Here is a 12596-nt window from a genome sequence, read left to right as displayed (position 1 = left end):
AGATTTGGTTATGTGAATTTAAGGTCGTCTACATCGTTACTGGGTATCTCTCTAATCTAGTCTATATGCTACAACCCCCATCGTACCTCTATTGTTCTAACTGCGGCAACGCAAGTGCATCGATAAAAATATTCTCAGCCCTCACTAGCTAGCCTCCGTTCTCTGAGGTGCCCACCCCTTGAGCCAGCTCCTTGCCTTGTCTAGATCTCCACCTTCAGCTTCCATTGCAGCAATACACCACTCTAGACCGTATCCACCTTTGCCCTCAATGCCCTTTTCTGCAGCAACCATCTCAGCCAGCGTTCTAGACTTCTGCGTCCTCTCGTCGACGCAGAAGTGCAGCGGAGTGTCATAACCCTTCCCATCCATGCCCTGCAAGAATGGCTTCACGAGTGGGATAGCGTCTTTAGTGGGTACAGACTTGTCTTCCTGTCCCAAGTTCTTACGGCCGGTGCGACAATACTCGTTCCTGCACCAAGCCTTCCCACAACCGGTAAGTAGCTGAGAGAGGTAGCGGCGCTCGATACGGCGGCGGAGTGCTTTGCCTTCTGGGTCGTGCAGAGAGACGTAGAGAGGTCCGAAACAGACACTGCACAAGCCGATCTCGTTGCCTGGGCCTTGACCTTTGCGCGTTCCAGCTCGTGTATCGCCTGCCTTGTTTGCACCATCTTGAGTACGGCCGCAATTAACGTTCCGACACATGCGCGGTGGAGGGCGGGATAGGCGTTCCAGATCATGATGTCGGAGATGTGTGTCCATATCCCTAAAGCGGACGATCTTGTTGCAGAGGTGACATTCTGTTGTTCGGCCGCCGTCTGCTAGTTCATGTGGTGTAAGACCGGAAAGGAGGAGTTCTGGGGACTGATCATTCGGATCACCTTCCTGTGGAACCTGTAGGTGACAGAAGCGGCAGAGAATCAGCTTGCCAGGACATACTGTAGTCTTGTGGTGTGATAGCATGGGTATCGACGGAAAGTCCATATCGCAAGTCGAGCAAACCTGTGGTGTATGGTAGAGAGCATCGTGTTTCTGTCGACTTAATGGAGTGTTACCAGTGAAGGTATCGTGGGGACAATGCCAGTGGGTTTGGTAGGCAGGCGAACGCTTCTGAAAGATTTGTCCGCAACCTTGTGGGCAGAGAATGTTGTTTCTCAAACAAAAGTTCTCATGCAAAAAGAGTGAGCCTTTGGGCACTCGTTGTTTGCAGTTTTGACAAATTACTTCGTCCGGTTCCACCGTTCCATTGGACTCCAGAACATCTTCCATTTTATCTTCTGCTTCTGTGTTGGGATCGTAAACCGACACCTTCAAGCGGAAGGGTTTGGGTGTGTTTGAAGGTGATTCGGATGGGTATGCGTGGACTGAAATCCACACAGCTTCTGCATCGTCGAGTTCGACGTTTGTAGGCCGCAGGCGTATGCGTTTCGGGTACTGGCTTGTTACGACTGCAAAGACATGCTCGTCTTCCCGTGGGCGAGCTCTTTGTCGTGATGAATATGGACTGACGAATAGATCAATCTCATTCTCATCGTCCACTTCATCTAAGAGAATTTCCAAGCCTCGAGATCTATCCCATGACGACAGCTCGAAATCAACATATTCTCCTTCAAGTACTTGTCCGGTTTGCGCATTAAATATGTCAACCAGCCCGCCAGTAGAACTACCTTGCGACGTTCCGGGTGCACGGTGCATCTTCGCAGCTATCCTCTTCATTGTTTCGCGTGCTTGTTCTTCATTCAAAGCCTCGATGTCCACCTCCAGGTCCGTGTCTACCACGCAAATCCCATCTCCTTCGGGCTTGAAACCATCTACAAGGAAACGAAACTCCTCGCGCTTACCACCAACCCCTCGGCCACCGTCTACAACCAAGACCTCGCCATTCGTCAATGTCGTAAAGTTGGACCTAAGATGCTCCTCAAGTAGCGATTTCCAGTCCTCTGGGTCATAACCAGCTTCGAGCGGCCGTAGCTTTACAAAAGTGCCCTTGGGCAGCTGTTTGGCATGCACTGTAATCTTTATGGATGCAGCACCGTTGTTTTCGAGCGGTGCTGCTCCGTTCGACATGGCCGCATCGACTTCTTCCTGGCCATTTGGACTAGCATCTCTCGACGGCTCTGCAGATTGTGTCTGGATTCCCAACGCCTCCTTCAGGAAACTGCTCAACACGATCTCGCCCTCTTCTGCAGAGAACTCGCGTATCCCTGCATGTACAACTCTGCCATTTTCCGGGTTCACGAGTCGAAAGGTAAGTGGGTGGGGTAGCTGTTGGAAGCGATCCTGCGTCTGTTGTCTTGCGTGGCGTTCGGCGTTGAACGTGTACGGGTTGAAGGGATCGAAAGCGGTGATGTGCGGTCGATTTTCGTCGACGTGAACAACGGGCGCCGCAGCGAGAAGCTGCTCCAACGCTGATGGTGGAAGGAGAAGTTTGTCGCCCGGTAGCGTGCTTCGAGATACGTGCGCGAGTTCGTATTGAGCGGACCACTTCAGCTCTGCTGGTTCTGCTTCCGAATCCATGGTAGATGTGTCTTACCTGCGGAGAATCGAAGGTAGGGACTGTGGTGACAAACGCATGAAGGATCGCAGTTGTTGTGCTGGAAGCGTGAAATGGCTGACATATGCGCCTCTCTACTCGAAGCTTCGGTGAATGCCTGGCGTCATTGCGCTTCCTTTCCGCGCCTCGGCCCGTTAGGCTTATCGATAGCGCTCGCGCCTCGCGTGGTAACGCGTGAAGGTACCGCCACCGTTGGACGGAGAAAACTACCCATTTTCCCCAATCCTAGTCTCTATCTATATTCGGCCTGGGATCTTGGGCGTCCGGTGAGCAACCTTTCCCCTGGTGCATTGGCGAGAGGCGATCACTAGCCTTCCGTAGATACTCCGATAGCTATCGCCAAGGGCATCGCAACATGCAACCTCTAATGCGCGTGGAAATTCAAGTAATCAAAGTTTGCAAGTCTTTTCGCTATTCAGCAAGAGATCCTTGGCTCTGCCCGGGCACTATCTTAAGGAGCTCTGGCACCATCTATACTAAGACTCCTGTTGAGTTTCGATATGTCGATTCATGCTCGTAACCGGCCAACGTGGGGCAATTACCCCGGTGGCTTCCAGCGTCGCGTCGCATGCTTGACATCTCGCAGCGACTGTTTTAGCCTGTTTCCACAGTCCACGACCAAGACCTCCGGCGCGGCCTTGGCTGCAAGACGTGTTCCAATCTATGCTTCATCGCGGCCTGATCTTGCAGGAAGCTTTGAGTTGCGTACTACACCGGCCTTGGCAGGGTCTCCACTTGCGATCGCCGCAGGGAGCGAGCCATCGGCGGTATCCCACGCCTACGCAAACCCCATCTTCTGCAGCGTCTCAACCTCGATTAGTCTTTCCTTTTGCTCATCCAACACACACCTGCAGTGTCAGATCAGTGGCACGTGCCTGTCTGGCCTGCCGTCTTGCATTGTGATAAAGAATCGGTGAGTACCCATCTAACCTCTGGCCAAATTTCTCTGGTTGTATTCCTCGAGCATTCGCCATGGGCCCTTCTACTTTCTGTGACGACCTCCCTACCTCCCTGGCGGACTTACTTTCCAACACCTTGATCCTGCGCCAGACTGCTCCCTACCTGCCAATATCTGCCCTTCGTAACCTGTCGCGAACCTGCAAGTCTCTACATCATGCCGTCTTCCAGTCGCCAGAAGCCTTCCGCTACCTGGACCTCTCCCCTGTAAAGTCTGCTATTGTGCCTTTCGATGGACCTCTTGATGTCGGTGGTGTCAGTTTTCGCGCTGAGCGAATGGATGAAGCCCTCACAGAAGACGATTTCTACAGCGGTCCTCTACGCCACATCTTCAACAGGCTGGAGAAGCTCCATGTTCTGCGTAACGTACATACACTTGTCCTAGACGGACTCAGCGTGACAGCAGAGTTGGTCAAAGAATTGCTTACGGAAGAACGATTCAACGTTCGTATACTTTCTATTCGCGAAGCTAAGCACATGAACGAGCGCAAGCTTCAGCAATACCTCCGATATGCGGTTCGACCATCAAGGCCCGCGGGCACACCTCGAGTCAAAGGCATCTACATCTTTGGACCCCGCGACCGAACACCGCGTCCTGCATCGCCCGTGACGAGAAAACTGTCCGCAGACATTCCTAGAGGCGTGACGACTTCACAAGGGGCGCAGATTGGGGCACAATGGAACGAGAAATCGCAACAAGCCTTGGATGCTGTACTAGCGCAGACCGAGGACAAATGGTATCAATCTTCTGGCAAAATCATACCAAAGCGGCCGTCCCCGGAATGGGCAGAAATACTCCAAGCATGCGAAGGCATCATTGCTTTCGATGCTGTTCTGTGCAGAGGACCACGACATGACCCGAGCAAAGCATATGTTAGGGATGCAACTGCGAGTGGAGCGACTCATCCATCCTCTTTCCTGCGGCCTACAATCGCAACTGTCGCACTTGGCCCATCGGGCTGCGAGACATGTCACTCGTCTCCAGAAGGACCAGCAGTTTTCGGCGACTCAAGCCCATCACATCATCCATTACTCAGCCCGGTACCGCTGCATGGCTCCTCTGTGCGTGCTGCCCAGATACCGCATACTCTCGACGGTTCTGCGCCACCGCCTCTGATAGTGCGATGCGAGGACTGCCTCAAGGGACGCTGGTGCGAAAGATGTCACAAATGGTGGGACGAGGATTGTTATACTGGATCCGTTACCGCCCAACGTACGGAACTACAGCAGACCGAGCTTACTGAGAGCTTGAAACCTGATGGGACTAGTCAACTGCTCCCAAAGCAAACGATCAAGGTACATATGGGCCTCTGCGTGGAACACTGCCTCCGTGAAGAAATGATGGCTGGAGCCGGTAGCGACGGGATGTGGGGATGATGGACCTACCTTGGCGCGCGAGAAGCGATGCTACCTTGAGGCCGTTACGATGTAGTTGGATTCCGGAAACCAGTCTTACCAAGACTGGCCGTGGAGCCTGGCTATTGGATAATTGCACCTGGAACTATCACTTGCGCGCCAAGGTAAGTGCTCGATCTTGAATCAAGAAATAGGCTAACGTGAATTGCTGCAGGTTATCGGTGTAAGACGTGATTGTTTTGGCTGTGGCCATACGTGCATAAGCTGTAAAGAGCTTTTTATTCGGACTTGCAAGAAATGCAACAATGAGTATTGTCGTGAAGACAACGATGCGTCTTCCGATACTATGGTCAGTATAATACAACGAGAGGTATAACCTGCTGCTAACGCTCAGATAGTGTGACTGGTGCAACTATACGTCAAGACGAACCAGGGAGATGTACTGAACTTGATGTCTGAGGCTTGGAAAGAGCCTGGATACCTCCCGTGGCGACGGACATGACATTGCTTGCGAATACAGCAACTGTCGGTTTTCTGATGTATGAATGATGACTCTCCTCTTAGAATTAGTGTTAGATACCCCTCTCAAACCCATGAACAAACATTTCTAAACATATGTTGTCAAGTTCACGAACAATTATCCCTCCTGTTGCGTGTTTGCATTTTAAGTACATGCAATAGTGCCATGTGGTTTCGTCGCCTTCATGTTGCTGCCAAGCCCCGGCGGCTTGTGAATGGCCAACGCCGATGCACACGATGACATGTGGCTGCCACTTTGAGCCGCAACATTGCAAACAAACAATCTTTCCTCCAACTTCAGCGAGCGAGTCCTCGATTCCCAATACCAAAGCCCACTCTCCCCCGCGATCTGTCCTTTCCGCCCAAGAGTCCCCGGTGACGTCGTCTTCAGCTCCACGTACCATCTTGACCCCAAACCACCTCCGTTAGACCTCCGCCAGGCACCAGCACTGCGAACCCCCCACAGCCAGATCATCACAGCTTAAAACCTACTTCCGATCACGGTACTACACGCAATCGCATATTGAACAATGGCGCAATATGGCTACGGACAGAACCCTCAATACGGCGCAGGAAATGCGCAAAACCTCCAATTCTACCCATCTTCATTCTCCAATCAGCCAGTATCTGGACATTCTACACCGTTCCAGGCAAACTATGGCGCGCCGGCAAGTCAAGCATACCCCGCACAGTATGGCGCGGGGTTCGCTGCACCGGGTGTGAGTGGACAGATGGGCATGGGCAGTTCAGGGCTACGGACAGGATGGCTGGCAGCTTTTGGTACTGAGGGGTAGGTCGCGAGGATGTGTTTGTGTAACAATCGCTGACTTGTAGCAGATATGATGGAGAACCGCCGCTACGTACGCAACACCGACCTCACGATCGCATTCGACGAGCTGACATTGTGTAGTGGAAGAATTGGGAGTGAATTTCAGACATATACAAATGAAGGTCGGTTCTGAACCATGTCCTGTGCTATCTACAGCTGACGATGAATAAGACATTGGCCGTTCTGAACCCATTTGGTCGTATCGACCAGCACATCATGGACGACAGCGACGTAGCAGGTCCCATACTTTTCTTCTTGATTTTCGGCACATCATTACTGGTATGAAGACAACAGAAATTCAGGGAAACATGAGCTGACAGGGTGCAGTTGTCCGGCAAGCTTCATTTTGGTTACATCTATGGTAAGCCAAACAACCGTTCGAAGAGAACAATGGCTGACTGAAACAGGCCTGGCATTCGTCGGCACAATCCTACTTCACCAGATCCTCTCGCTCATGTCTCCACCTGTCAACGCGGTTGAGGCAACCCCTGGAGACCACGGTCACCCGCATGGCTCACACCTCGGCTCCTCGTTGACATTCCCACGATCGGCTTCGGTGCTTGGATACTGTCTGCTTCCTCTCGTACTGGTATCGATGTTTGGAATCATTGTACCACTTGACGGGCTGTTTGGATATCTTCTGACAAGCTTGGCTATCACATGGTGTTCTTACAGCTCCAGTTCGATGTTCACTGTTGTTGGTAAGTTGAGACTTCTGACAGGGTTGTTACAGAGACTAACATACTTCGCAGGGCGCATGACTTCGATGCGAGGCTTGGTAGCATACCCCATGGTTCTTTTCTATGGTAGTTTTGGTATCATGGCCATCTTCAGCTCTCGGGGGACTGGCCAGTTGGCGGCAAAGGCGGCGGGATCATAGAAGACTGCAGTCGGAGAGCAACACAAGATGCTTCTGGACTGAAATACAACAAAATCTAACACACATACTTACAATATGAAGAATATAACTGAAAATAAATCCAAATATCGCTTCCAAATCATCTCTCACTGCGTTGAATCATCTGGCCAATCGGAATGTAGCTGACCTGCTTAGAGCGATGACGACGAGGACCCTGCACGAAATTGTTTCTCCCGATAAACTCCGCCACCCGTTCCATCTTCTTCAGCCCTATATACCCTTGCTTGCCTCTGGTTTTCGCAGCCATAATTCCTCTTCTACACGATACTTCATAATGGGTTGGTTTTGGGCAGACACCGCACCCGCTGCACCTGCAGCACGTGTTGCGCCGCATCCTATGCCTCGAGGCAGCATGGAGCCTCCAGTATGTTTTGTGCCACTCCACATGCGCATGCGCCTCTAACAACATCGCAGCCAGAATGTCCAATGCACAAGAAACCTACAGCGCCCGTAGTCGCCGAAAAGAAGACACCGCAAGGCGCCTGCCCCTACGTCCCGCCTGAAAATGCCTCTACCGGCGCATCAGAGCCACCACCAAAGACCGGCTTACTCGCTCGTCTAAACCCTCTCAATAACATGTTCGCCGAACTCTCAAATGAGCGAGCTGACACGCAATCCGTAAACCTCCCTCTCGAGCGCGAAACCTCTACGATTCCCAAAGGTGACGGTTCACTCTGGGAGTACCCCTCACCCCAGCAAATGTACAACGCCATGCTACGCAAAGGCTACACCGACACGGACATCACAGCCGTTGAGTCCATGGTTGGCGTACACAACTTTCTCAACGAGGGCGCCTGGGCGGAGATCATGGGCTGGGAGCGACGCTTCTCCCGCGGTCTAGCAGAAGGCTATGAGATTTGCAAAAAGGGCGAAGACGTCGCAAACTTTATGCTCGGCACACACGACGACCCCTTTGACACAACAACCTGGGACCAAAAGGATGTCCAACCCCCGAAACTCCTTCGTTTTACCGGTCGCCCTACGGAACCGACGCCAAAATCTCAAATACTGCAGTGGCTCGGTTACGTTATGCCGGAAAAGTTTGGCACGGCGCCCCCGTTTGATCGCCACGATTGGTTCGTCGAACGCTGCAACGAGAAAGGGTGCAAGGAAATTAGATACGTGATTGATTACTACGAGGGTGAGCCCGAACCTACGGGCGAGCCAGTCTTCTTCCTCGACGTTAGGCCGGCAGTTGATGGCCCAACAAGTGCGGCGGAGAGGTTGATCAGAACGGGCACAGATGTCTGGTGGAGGGCGTCCGGGGGTGTGGCGAGAGAGTTGAGGAAGTTGGAGGCGGCAAAGAAGCAGAAGGAAGAGGAGCTGGCTGCTAAGAGCAGGCAGTACAATTAGGATGACGGTATCGGCACGTGTATATGAAGCATTGCGCGGCGTTTGTTGGTTTGGGTTTCTGTATAATTGGTTTGTACGACATACGGACTTTGCTGATGATTTGGGTGGGGTTCTCTTTTGTGGTTCTGTCGTTACACTGGTACATTTCTCTACTCCAGATTTTCTACTGTAGTTTTCCTTCACAGTATTTATTGATGCGCAAACACGACATGAAGCCTTGCTACCTATGCACTCCAATAAACGTCCTCTCGCCCCGATACATATGAATGCTTCGACTGAAATGATCCTCATCTTCTTCTTCCTCTTTGATCCACACACCATCCACAAGTTTCGCTCTCACCATCTTCTCCTCACCCTCATCCCCTTCTCCAGGCAACGTCCCCCCGTCTCTCGTCTTCCCCTCCGCCATTCTGACCCCAACCGCCTCGACCACCGTATCGAAACCTTGTTCCACATCCTCCTCACCCCATGGCAGCGCCTCGACATCAATCTGCTTCTCCTTGCCCAGCAAGCACATGACAATGACCATGGCACCTGCTTTGGACATGACCTGGTTATGCTGTTTACACGCATCATCGTTACAGCATTCATTGCATCCCTCAAGACAATGACAGGACGTGAGTCGTTGACACGCTTGATTGAGCAATGTATCGATGAACTCAAATGCTTTGGTGCTGATGCCAGAACCGCTCGCCCCGCCTTTTGCATCGTAAAACGTCAACCGAGCAGGTCGCTTTCTCGTTGATTCCTTTTGCAAAAACTCCTTCTCGGGGACTTTGCATTCCGTGCGTACATCTCCTGGCATGCTGATGACGAAGTTGGGCATAAGGGACAACACGGCGTGTTCAGCGGCGTGGATGCCCGCTGCGATGTTCAGACGTCGTGACTTCAAGATATCCATTGCAGATTTCGGTACGTCAAGCCACATGCCCTTGCTAAACAAAATGATGGGCGGGTTGTCGACCTGAACGGCATCAAGAATACGGCGCTTCTTGTCAATCTTGAAGAAGCCATAGACGACTTGTTGAATCTTAATGGGGCCGTAGAAAGCTTTGCATCGGGAGCCGGGGATACGGCGGATGGCTTCTGTTTCAACGGGGTCAATGTCTGTATAATCACGTTGCTGCGTTGTCCAGTCTACTTTTACGTATTCGACCTTTGCAAGCATACGCTCTTGGGAGAATTCCTTAACGAGATAGGTGTTTCCTTGGTGTAGGAATATGCCGCCGTCGTAGAGAGTGAAGAAGGCGCGACTAGCTTCCAGTTCTTCGAGTACCGTGTTCTTGCCGTGTGTGATATCGATGATGGCGAAATGGTCCTCTTCGGTATCGCGAATTGCAACTGTACGAGATGGCTGAGGGAGGAAACGGGAATTCACGTGATAGAAGCCCTCCTTGTCGCATCGCATGCGTTCTTTGGCGATTTTGGGAAGGAGAGGGCCAAAGTAGGTAGTGTCGGCTTCGACATTGATAGGCATCTCGAACGCAGCGCATTGCACGTGGCCTTCCAGAACAAGCATGTTCGTCAAGTCGACTTGGAGTGCGCAATTAGGTTTAGTGAAGATTTCATCTGGATTCGACATGTAGTACTGGTCAGTGGGGAAGCAGTCGCCGACCAGAACAGATAGCGAATCTCTGTTTCTCCTACCAGCACGACCACTCTGTTGACGGAGGTTGGCGATGGTGTAGGGAAAGCCGACTGTAATGACAGCATCTAAGGAGCCTATATCGACACCGAGTTCTAGAGCGCTGGTAGATACGATACCACAGAGCTTGCCGTCAAACATTTCTCGCTCAATTTCTCTTCTGTCTTGCGGCGTATACCCACCTCGATACGACATAACTCGAGGGATAACCTCCGGTCGCTCCAGGTTGGTTAGTTCGGATTTAACAGCAGATATCAACGCTTCACATTGCTTGCGTATACGGCAGAATGCAATAGCTCTTATGCCTCTCAACATCAATTGACAGAACAGCTTTGCTGTCTCAGCCATGCAATCACCACGTCCAGAAGTAGGGTCGCCAGGATCTTTAAAAGGCGTGTTCCAACATAAGAACTCTTTACGTCCGGAAGGGGAACCGTCGAAGTCTGTCAACTTGACATTGTCAACACCAAAGATGGTCTTCATATGCTCTTCGGGGTTTGCGACTGTAGCTGAGCAGGAAATGAATTTGACGTGACGATTTCCGACAGCAGCGCATATCCTTCGTAGACGGCGCATGATAAACGCCATATGTGCCCCGAACAGTCCGTTGTAAACGTGCAGCTCATCCACCACGACGAACCGCAGATTCTGAAGGTATGTCCGCCAGGCATCTTCTTGCGGCAAAATCGTGATGTGCAGCATATCGGGATTTGTGAAAATAATACGTGCTTCGTCACGAATATAATTGCGTTCGCTCATGGGCGTGTCTCCATCAAACGTCTCGACTAAAACTTCTTCCAAGCCCGGCATGAATCGTAAAAGCTCCTTCATACTCTTTCTCTGATCCTGCGCCAGCGCTTTTGTTGGAAAGATGTACATAGCTCTTGTGCTTGGTTCTTGTTCTAGTTGGTGTAGAACAGGGATCTGGTAGATCAGTGATTTACCAGAGCTGGTCGAAGTTGACACTATTACGTTGTGCCCGTCGTAGAGATTGTTTATTGCCTCCGCTTGGTGGGCGTAAAGCTGAGTGATGTTTTTCGTGTTATACAGCGCGTTGACAAGATTCTGTGACATGGCGAAGTTCAAGTCGCCATAAACAGGTTCCTGGGGGTCGAAGACACGGTGACCATCCGGCACAATCTGACCAGTATACCACTCAAGTGTTTTGATCTCATTCAGGATGTCGGGAATAGGCTTCCGCTCGGCTGGTATGGAGGCTGGTAGCAGCGATCGATCTGGGCCGGGCGTGGAATGTCGGCTCTCTGTCGGCACAGGAACGAAAGCCTCTGAAACTTTCTTGATCTTCTCTACCGCATCAACACCTTCCTCGGCGCATTGGTTCAGGAATGCGTTGACTGCCGATGTGAACTTGAGATTCCTCTTCTCAATCAAATTCATCATCTGCTTCTGGCTGTACACGGGCATCTTGAGTTCCTCATTCCGCAGTTTCGTCGTGGCCTTCGTAGGCTCCCCAGTCTTCTTGTGTTGTACCTGGCGCTTCAAGTCGCCATCGATGAATTCAAACAGCAGCACCTCCTTATGCTCACCCTTGTCCGGTTCCGGCCCAAGTATCGCAAAGTTCGTCGTTGATCTCCCGTGAAGGTTGTCTTCTGCACCCATGACATTGATTAGGAGCATTGCTTCATCGACATAGGCAAAGTTGATGGCCTTCGGGACCAATGCCGTAATTTGCGCCACATCTTCAACCACTAGCTCTCGCTGTATGTTGGCTTCGACTGTGCTTCTTAGGTTTTCAAGTGTGGTCGCAAGGTGTTTGCGTGTGCATAGAAACGTGTAAACAAGATTCACGGCGCGATGCACCTGAGCCAGCTTTGTGAAATGCTCAGGCCACGGTATCGACGTTTCAACGAATGTGGATGAGTTGTTGCGCGCGAGAGATGGTCTGCCAGCACCGCTCTTCTTCGGCGCACGTCGTGGCTTCTTTCCTCCATCATGCGCCTTTGTGGGTACGCTCGTAGTCGTCGTCGTCTCAATGGGGTCAGGTTGGTTGGGGTCGATCAGCGAGCCGTCGGGTCCAACGATCCTGTGAGCCTCGCTCGGCCCCTCGCCCTCTGCAGCCGATGCTACTGGTTGTGTTTCCTCGTCCGCGCGGGTTTTCCGTTTTCGCTTTCGCACGGTCTGATCCGAGACGGTGGCGGCCTTCATTCGAGGCATCTTGGGGGCATTGTAGTTGTTCTGGACGCGACGTCGGCAGGGAGCTTTGTCTTCACAATCAATGACGCAATGGCGCGAGGAATGGCCAACCTCGCACCATGCGGAAACTCGGTCCAACTGTTCATTTACCTGTCAGAGATTATATAGGCACGTTCATGACTATGTATTTCTCTACGCAAGTGTTCTGTACGACTGCTTGCAAAAAGACGCGACTTTCGCGTTCCGAGGCTGCGCGTTGTCACGCTCTCACGTGCAGCGTAGTCCTGCCCCATCTTCATTTCAGGTCAAGCTC

At 51.8% G+C, this 12596-nt stretch overlaps 5 protein-coding genes across 5 annotated transcripts; 3 read left to right on the top strand and 2 right to left on the bottom strand.

Annotated features, from left to right (window-relative positions):
- Positions 1-144: 144 nt before the first annotated feature.
- Positions 145-2514, bottom strand: J4E82_002108 (uncharacterized protein; the record flags this gene model as incomplete). The annotated part of the gene is made up of 2 exons (XM_051728411.1): positions 145-891; positions 937-2514. The coding sequence occupies 2 exons, from the start codon at positions 2512-2514 to the stop codon at positions 145-147; spliced, it is 2325 nt and encodes a 774-aa protein (XP_051591824.1).
- A 1009-nt stretch (positions 2515-3523) lies between these two features.
- On the top strand, positions 3524-4885 carry J4E82_002107 (uncharacterized protein; the record flags this gene model as incomplete). The annotated part of the gene is made up of 1 exon (XM_051728410.1): positions 3524-4885. The coding sequence occupies one exon, from the start codon at positions 3524-3526 to the stop codon at positions 4883-4885; it is 1362 nt and encodes a 453-aa protein (XP_051591823.1).
- A 1028-nt stretch (positions 4886-5913) lies between these two features.
- J4E82_002106 (uncharacterized protein) lies at positions 5914-7092 on the top strand (the record flags this gene model as incomplete). Its single annotated transcript, XM_051728409.1, has 7 exons — positions 5914-6173; positions 6221-6243; positions 6294-6334; positions 6384-6491; positions 6540-6573; positions 6620-6913; positions 6965-7092. 7 exons carry the CDS (start codon positions 5914-5916, stop codon positions 7090-7092), a joined length of 888 nt encoding a protein of 295 aa, XP_051591822.1.
- Positions 7093-7405: 313 nt separating this feature from the next.
- J4E82_002105 (uncharacterized protein) lies at positions 7406-8484 on the top strand (the record flags this gene model as incomplete). Its single annotated transcript, XM_051728408.1, has 2 exons — positions 7406-7495; positions 7546-8484. 2 exons carry the CDS (start codon positions 7406-7408, stop codon positions 8482-8484), a joined length of 1029 nt encoding a protein of 342 aa, XP_051591821.1.
- A 220-nt stretch (positions 8485-8704) lies between these two features.
- Positions 8705-12304, bottom strand: J4E82_002104 (uncharacterized protein; the record flags this gene model as incomplete). Its single annotated transcript, XM_051728407.1, has 1 exon — positions 8705-12304. One exon carries the CDS (start codon positions 12302-12304, stop codon positions 8705-8707), a length of 3600 nt encoding a protein of 1199 aa, XP_051591820.1.
- Between the last annotated feature and the right edge of the window lie 292 nt (positions 12305-12596).

Source organism: Alternaria postmessia (genome assembly GCF_024291825.1).
Source record: "Alternaria postmessia strain BMP 2775 chromosome Unknown scaffold_8, whole genome shotgun sequence".
Taxonomy (NCBI): Eukaryota; Fungi; Ascomycota; class Dothideomycetes; order Pleosporales; family Pleosporaceae; genus Alternaria; species Alternaria postmessia.
This window is presented reverse-complemented; position numbering and strand designations above follow the sequence as displayed.